This window comes from Xiphias gladius, chromosome 8 (assembly GCF_016859285.1).
Source record: "Xiphias gladius isolate SHS-SW01 ecotype Sanya breed wild chromosome 8, ASM1685928v1, whole genome shotgun sequence".
Lineage (NCBI taxonomy): Eukaryota > Metazoa > Chordata > Actinopteri > Istiophoriformes > Xiphiidae > Xiphias > Xiphias gladius.
The window spans coordinates 23514610-23522518 of NC_053407.1; the positions used below are offsets into that span (position 1 = coordinate 23514610).

The 7909-nt window shown below is 42.9% G+C and overlaps 1 protein-coding gene across 1 annotated transcript; it reads right to left on the bottom strand.

Moving 5' to 3' along the window:
• Positions 1–2446: 2446 nt before the first annotated feature.
• On the bottom strand, positions 2447–6076 carry avpr1aa (arginine vasopressin receptor 1Aa). Its single transcript, XM_040133839.1, has 2 exons — positions 4385–6076; positions 2447–3494 (listed from the first exon to the last, which is right to left on the bottom strand). The coding sequence occupies exons 1-2, from the start codon at positions 5331–5333 to the stop codon at positions 3211–3213; spliced, it is 1233 nt and encodes a 410-aa protein (XP_039989773.1). The 5' UTR covers positions 5334–6076; the 3' UTR covers positions 2447–3210.
• Positions 6077–7909: the final 1833 nt, after the last annotated feature.

Sequence of the window (7909 nt, forward strand, 5' to 3'; positions counted from 1 at the left end):
ATCTATAACTCAGTCTGGTAATTATGAAATACCAAATGAAATTATGTTGCACTCCTGATGGAGTCTAATAAACACTTCAAGTGTCAGTTTGCCCAAATTATAAAAAATGCTTCCCCACTTTCCTCTTGTGGTATCTGTGATGCAGAATATGTCGCATTTTCCCAGGTTTTGCGATGTCGGTCTGTCTTTGATTTATAGCTCCTCATCAACAAAACGGAGGCGAATGGAGTTTTGTCTGTGGTGCTCGGGACAGTGAGAAATAAAATTCAAAAAAACATTTAACACCTTTTTCCAGGAAAACTGTCAGTGTTCACTCCCAATTTACACAGCTTGCTGTAACCACATTTCTTTGGATCTACTTTCTCCCCAGGAAACTGTCCCCGTGAAAACCGCCGGCTGTGTACCTTGGAGACTGGCCGGGACAACAGAGAGGTCGTTTCTGTAAAGACACGGTTGCTGTTCAAAAAATAGTTTGGGAAAATACGCTTATTCACTTTCAGGCTGTGAGTTAGATGTCGTGTCTGCACGGTGAATATGATGCGTCAGCCAGCAGCAGGTTAGCTCGGGTTAACATACAGATTGGAGAAACCTAGCTCTACCTTTGTGCTGAGATAACAAAATCCGCCTACAAGCAAAGCCCAATAATTAACACCCATCATATTATTTGTTTAAGCCGTAGCTGGAAATGAACCATTCTTTTTAAAAAATTTTAAAATGTCTTTATCTATGCTGTCAGCTCCACAATCATAATTGACCCTTCGCTAAGTCCCGCCCCTCAAACGCAGACAATCATAGGCAATGGCCAATCGTAGCGCAGGGCTCCGACAACTATACCGCTGCGCGCCATAGACTCTCATGCAATTGTTCCAGACTTTCGGCATTTCCAGGCCGGTTTTGTGAATTCCCAGGCCGGTCGTGGTTAAACGTTGCGCCTGGGGCACGTATAGCAGTGAAACCTGAGCGGAGTAAGTCTGATCAGATGGACGCAAAAACATTAGCAAAGTACACAACATCAGTCAATGGCTAGCATTTCTATGCTACGCTGTCTACTGGAGGTACGCTGAATGCATACACATGCTGCTTTTGCTTTTTTAATGATTTTAACAGTGAACCAACCCTGCTTTACAGGAACAGTATGGCTCTGTAGTTTCATAGTCTTCTATCTGTAAGGCTTTAGCTTCTATCTTTAACTTAGACCCTTCTGCCTGTTTTTCCCCCTCAAACTGTTTTTTTCGTTTTTCCAAAGATTGGTTGATATTTCTTCAGGGAGTGCGGTCAGTGACAGTTGGGGGCGCCGAAAGTTTGAAGGACTAGCAGCGGCTAACAGCGAAGGGGTGGGGATTAGCGAAGGGTCAATTCCGTTCATCTCCTCTGGGGTTACTTGAAGAAATCTTAGAGACAGGTTTCTCAAAACCAAACCAATGTCTTTTGATGGGAAGTGACAAAACTTTTTTTTTTTTTTTGTCTGTTAAAAACTGGGTAATAAGACCCTTTCATGTAAAGATGATACTTTATCCAGCAAAACACTGTACTAATAAAGGTTAAAGGGACATTTACATTATGAGATATCATTAGATTACTCGTTTGATATGTTCTAAGTTCTTTGGGGATGGTGAACCTGCTGACTAGAAGCCTGTCATTAACAAAAACGTCTTCTTTTTCCCTTTACTTTCAACTGAAAGCTCGTACTGTTGCAGTAGCTTGGCAGGGTTTCCGAGCTTAGATTGGCTAGAGATATTAACGGAAATTTGCTCAGTTTTCAGGGAAAATAACACCAGAGATTGCTCTGGTTGTGTAGCAACTGCAAGGAGCAGCGGTGACGTCACTGATGTCGTGGCTGTGAAAACAGGACACAAAGCCTGTGTAGTATTCAGTACATTAACGTATATTTATTCTTTTCAATGTGCACAAGCCATTACAGACAAACAGAGCTCATGTTGAACAGATTTACATATATTACTCCTATTTACAGATATTTAAGTGCCTTTTATGTACAAATATACTATACAATCAGATAGAAATATATTGATACATTACAATGTACGTTTTCTTCTGCAGTTCTCAAGGTGGTCTGAGAAACATTACACAGCGCTTGCACATCACATTACTGTCCAGGAAGCTTTTTTTTTGCTTTTTTTTTTTTCTGGAGTGCAAAAGAAGCCAAGATAAAGTCTCCCCAATGGTGCAGGATGTCGAGAAAAAAAAAATAGGAAGTGTGTTGGCACGGTGTGTGTGGAATGTGTGAGCTTCTCCCCAGCATTTTGCGAAGGCAGTGGGAAGGTTCCAACCGTGGCCAATCTCACTTCATCAGAACCCCCGCCAGCCCCTACACACCCATCTGTGTGAGTGTGTGTGTGTAGGTGAATGTCCTGCTATTTTTCATCTGCCGAACAGAGAGCCATCCTTTAGGGATCCACACAAAGAGCAGCCTGATTCAACAATTCCATTTTTTTTTTTTTTTTTTTTTTTTTTTAATATATAAACCTTATTTATATGTAAACCTCTAAAATTTGGAAACATAACGGAAAGCTAAACAAAAAGGATAAGATGACTGCCTCAGTTACTTAGAGACCTGCGATGTGGAGTTTTATCTTTGCAAACTCCCTAACAGGAAAGGGTTTTCAACAGCAGTGCAAGGGGACATAACCCCCAGTTCAAGCACCAGTATTCCTAGTGCTTTATCATAAAACCATAAAAAGGAAATCAGGTCTCGGAAAAAAAACTTCTTGACTACTTGAGGCTGTTGCATTTTTAAGTATTATGATTAAATTCAATAAAATGATGTAAAAAACATGACTGTCACCCTCAAGGAGTTTTACCAACAATTGTGGATATATAAAAAGATGGTGAATTATAAGTAACACTTTGCAATTTCACTTCCTTTCCTAATGTTTTTTCATACATTTTTGCGGAGGTTCTCTGAAAAACAACATGTTTGCACACAGAATAAAGCAAGAAGAAAAAGGTACTGCGTCCATATTTTCTGTCATTGTTGCAAATGATCAGTCGGCATGGTAAATTCTCCACTCTGTTTTCGGTCCATGTAAGAAGCTTGATCTGCTTTATGGGTTTGGAGTGTGAGGGACATTTCAGTCACTGTCAGTCATGTCCAAAGTTAAGATGAGCTGATACTGTTTGTGTACCTTGGTGCCACTGCCAGACATGTGTTCACTGCCACCCCGCGTACACAGAGTTGCCTGGCTTGCGTGTTTACTCCGTCTGAATGGAGGACTTGGGAGAATTGTCCAGCTCTCTCCAGTTGCCAGTACTGCCCGTAGGGCTCCGATTGGTCATCTTGGTCAGCAGTGTTGTTCTGCGGATGCTGCTGTCTGAATCCTCCTTCTTGAAGTCGGTGTTCATTTTGTGGCAGCAGTAGAAGCAGTGCACAAAATCCTGGAGGAGGTGCCCACTGAAGATCATGTATATCCATGGGTTACAGCAGCTGTTGAGGCTGGCAAGGAGTGCAGACAGAGTCACCGCCGTGTTCTCAGAATCTACAGAACAGAAAGAGAAGAAAGAGGAAAATAGTTATTCATGTGCAAAACATTTGGTACATGCTAAGCTGCAGAAACGCCTAAGTTCATTTGAAACAATTTTTCTTTAAGGAGGAGAAAATTTGTCAAATGCACAAGTTCAAAAAGTGAGATTTTCTCACAAAAGTTATTGTTTCTTCTGCAAATCCACTTATTTAAAGACTTTTTTGAATCCAGTGTCATTTTCTTTCGATTAGTAAAGTAATCTGTCTGCTGGATATAGTGACTGTTGAAGAAAATCTGATAAAGCAAATGAAACTGTAACAGTATCCGCCAACAGCAATATTTTTTTTCAAGATAACATTTTTCAACAGAATATAAGGTTAAACTTGTTAGGAAGTGAAAGGTGGTGGCATTTTCAAGAGCCCACAGCTGATGAGGCTGAATGTGACAGTTTTTTTTTTCCCCCTATTAAAAAGGGGCGACACTAAAGCTATACTATCAGGGGAACCCAGAAGTCTCAGCTTTACCACAGATTAACTTTTAACAATAGCGTTTCCACTGGGAAATTTTGATTTTGAAGGCTCACAGTGCTGCACTCTGCTTTTTCAAGTTTATGGAGTGGCGTGGAAACAAAATATATTTTTTTAGACAATTTTAATTTTGTATGTTTTATTCATATTCACCTTATGCATATATTTGTTTCATGTGTGCCGAATAAATCCGTGCGTAAAAGGCTCTGCGCACTTGGATTTGGGTTTTGCACGGTGATTTTTTTTTTTTTTTTCCTATTGAGGAAAGTGCTCTCGCTGTGCTCTTATTCTTTGGCTGTATATGTATATCCTATGATTCCTAAAGCTGTGAGAGTTTTGGTTTAGTACATGTTCTGGTTTCATTGCTTCAGCACTCACCAGCCCACTGGAAGTTTTCATCCCACACGGACCACATCTGCACTGTGAAAAACGGCGCCCAGCAAACAATGTATGCCAGAACTATCACAAAAGTCATTTTGACGGTCCTCAGTTTGGCTCGTGAGATAGTTGTGACGCTGCTGACCGAATTCTTCCCGATCAGCCCGTTCTTGCTCCCAGCACCGGCCATGGTTTTCCTTTTCTTGTATTTGATGTTTTTCCATATGCTGTGGCAGATGAACCCGTAGCACACCATGAGAATGACCACCGGCACGAGGAAGATGCCAACGGTTATCCAGGTGATGTAGGCCTTGGCGCCCCAGGGCTCGATAAAGTTCGCCCAGCAATCGTAGACGTCCGAGCCGTTCTCGATCTCGCTCAGGGAGAAGATGAAGTACTGCGGCGTGCTGAGCAGCAGGCTGCACATCCAGGTGGAGATGATCATGATGTAGGAGCGCTGGGTTGGCTGCTGGAGGGTTTTCAGAGGGTGGCAGATCGCGATGTAACGGTCCAGGGTCATCATGACCATCATGTAGGTGGACGCGAACATCCCCATCACCTGGAGGTGCTTCACTATCCTGCAAAGAAAGTCTGGACCGTAGAAGCGGAAGGTGATCTCCCAGCAGAGCTGCGGCAGCACCTGGAAGAAGGCGACCACCAGGTCAGCCAGGCTGAGGTGTTTGATGAAAAGGTGCATCCGCGACATCTTCTTCTTAGTGTTGTACATCGCCAGTAGGACACTCACATTCCCAATCACAGCAATCACGAAGGTGATGCTCAGGACCATGATCTCGATCTGGGCCACCTCCTCGTTCCTCGCAAACGGATCGGATCCGTTCGGGTGGACGGTGTCGTTTCCAGGCGTGCCCATCCTTGGGTCATTGGTGGGACTAAAAACCGAAGACTGGTTCCCTCCGCTCAGAAGCAGCGCATGGTCAGCATTGTGCATGGCACTGTCCCCCCTGTGCGCCCTAGAAGATCCAGTGCCAGAGTGGCTGCGAAGAGCCTCTCTAATCCGTATAAGGAGTTACCTGATGCTCACACGGAGGAACCCGTTGCTCTCTGACTTGCGGCTGCCGTCGGGGGTTTTTAGACTCTAATCAAATTTCAGGCAGAGGGTGCGTAAAGCGGGTACACTGCAAAAAATAAAGCCCCTTTAAAAAGTTATTTGGTGGGGTGATAAGTCCTGAAGCAGACTTCGCATAAAACCAACTGGAACATTTTAATTGAATAATAAAATGTAATTTTCAATTTCCCATCGCTTCCCTCTAGTTGCACTCACACTACAACCTTAGGATAAGTATTTTTTTGCAGTGCGCAGCCAAGCCCTTCCCCGTGGTGTAAACAGCCTCCGCATACACGCAGCTCTTCCCACTCATAACTTGGACCACATGTTAAGAAAGCAGTTTCGTGTGCGTTGAAAAGTCACACAAAACACAACTGCAAAAATTCCAAGGGATTTTGTCGAGTGAAAACAAACGGCCAAAAAAATACATGTGAGGCCGTAGTCATACTTTACAGTGTTTCCAGTCAAATGCTGCGTGAAATTAGTGGAACCTTGTTGTAAGATCTCTGCCGAAAATGTGTCACGCGTGCGTGGAGCTGCGTGAACTTTAACTTATCCTGCATTTACTTCCGTAGGAATGCACTAAACCAACAGGCGGGAATGTTGCTCGCCCGCACCTGTGCAGAGTGAGGCCATTTTGAAAATTGTTTATCCGGAGGGGGTTTGCTTGATTTATTCGGGTTCAGTGTTTCCAATTTAAAAGTCGGTTTTTCACACTGAAGGGAGCTTTCAAGCTGCAAGAAAATAGTTGTAATTATTAATGATCTTCAAATGAGCTGTCACACATCGTGCTATTGTGCTTGTAGGTCTGTGGTGTGTGTGTGTGTGTGTGTGTGTGTGTGTAGGCTAGCATGTGGTTCCGCTTTCTTAATGTTGTCCGGACCCAATCTCACTTTTATCATAAGATTTTTATTGAATTAAAAAGGAATTTAAGACTTTAAAAGAGTCTTTACACATTTGAGCAAATTTACTGGTTGAAGGTTTTTGTTTTTTTTCCTCATTTACGTTTACCATGCAGTTTTGGTTATATTTGCCCAGGTTTTCAGTTACCCATCCCTGAGATTTCAGCTTGGGCCCCACTACAATGGAGGTGAACAGAATTTGGTCGGCGGTGCTCACAACATTGAGGACTACATGTAAAATATTCATCGGTAACACGTCTCTCCAAAATACAACGTATCCTTTACTGTAGATAACCCACAGTCATCACCATCAACAGTTTTTTATTGGAACTGCTTCCAAATGAAGAAAGAGTCCCTATGAAAACGGTTTATCAAAGTGTGTCCTGTGGACTAGCACAGTAACTGGGACACTGTTGATTTTTATACTGTTAATTTATTTATTTTTTTTTCTTAAATGTACTTTTCAGTGCTCTGAGCGCCACAAAAAAAAATTCCATTCACCTTGAACATATTGGCGTGGAAGCAGAAATCTCAGAGTCAAATATCTCAAATCCTGGGCATATAAAACCAGGACTATCTGCGTGGCTGGACACCATTAGAAGTAACTCCTTCTCTCTCATTAAAAAATCCAGTCTACTGATATGCAACCATTATTCATTTCAAAAGTTGCACTAAAAAAAAAATCCATTCTCAGTGTAGGTTTGCTAAAGATTTCAAGTTTCCACATCACACTCGTGGAGGCTCCGTTGAACTTCTTTGTGTCAGACTACAACTGGCTCAAAATCACGTGAAGGCACACGTGTTAAACTCAGATTAGAGATGAGCGCTTTGAGTACGTAAGTGAGAGTGGAGAAATTTTCCCCCCTCTTTAGCAGATGAATGTGAAAACAGCCTGCTAGTGTCAAACATTCGAGTGAGTTAGCAAAAGCAACACACATCTGTGTGTGGAGGGGGACATCAACATTTTCACTTAACATCACCAACTATTCTTTTGCATTGCCTGCATCTTTTTCTGTGTTTTCTCAGAAAAAGATGTGTTTTCTGTGTTTTACCAGCATCCCTCCAGTCTCCAAAATTGCCCACTTGTCTAGCAGTTCTTTGCCTCGGCATCTTTAGCGACGCCACTTCAATTTCCAAGTGACCCATAACAATGTGAATTGCTTATTACAGTTTCCATTGCAAAAGCACGATTGCCAGCTGGCTGTCGGTATCTGCCTGCTATTCACCTCATTTGATCCATATGCTGAAAGTGGGGATAGTTATCTCTATCGTGCTCACATTGCTTTCAGCGTCCCGATCTGCTTTCTTTCAATTCCGATGGCCCTCGCGGTGAGTGGTGCAAACTAGAGTCCCCTTCCAAAAATGTCCTGCTGGCCGGTTGAACCGGCTAAGGGGTATAAGGAAGTTTTTCTCAATTATCCCTGTGTCAGTCTCTGCTACTCTTCTCATCGGAACCACAGCGGGGGAAATTTCTGATGCCCTGGGCCTCTGTTGACTAGCAAACCAACCAGCTCCCGTGGGAGCCCTGTTACGTGTCTGATTTCTATACCCCCGTCC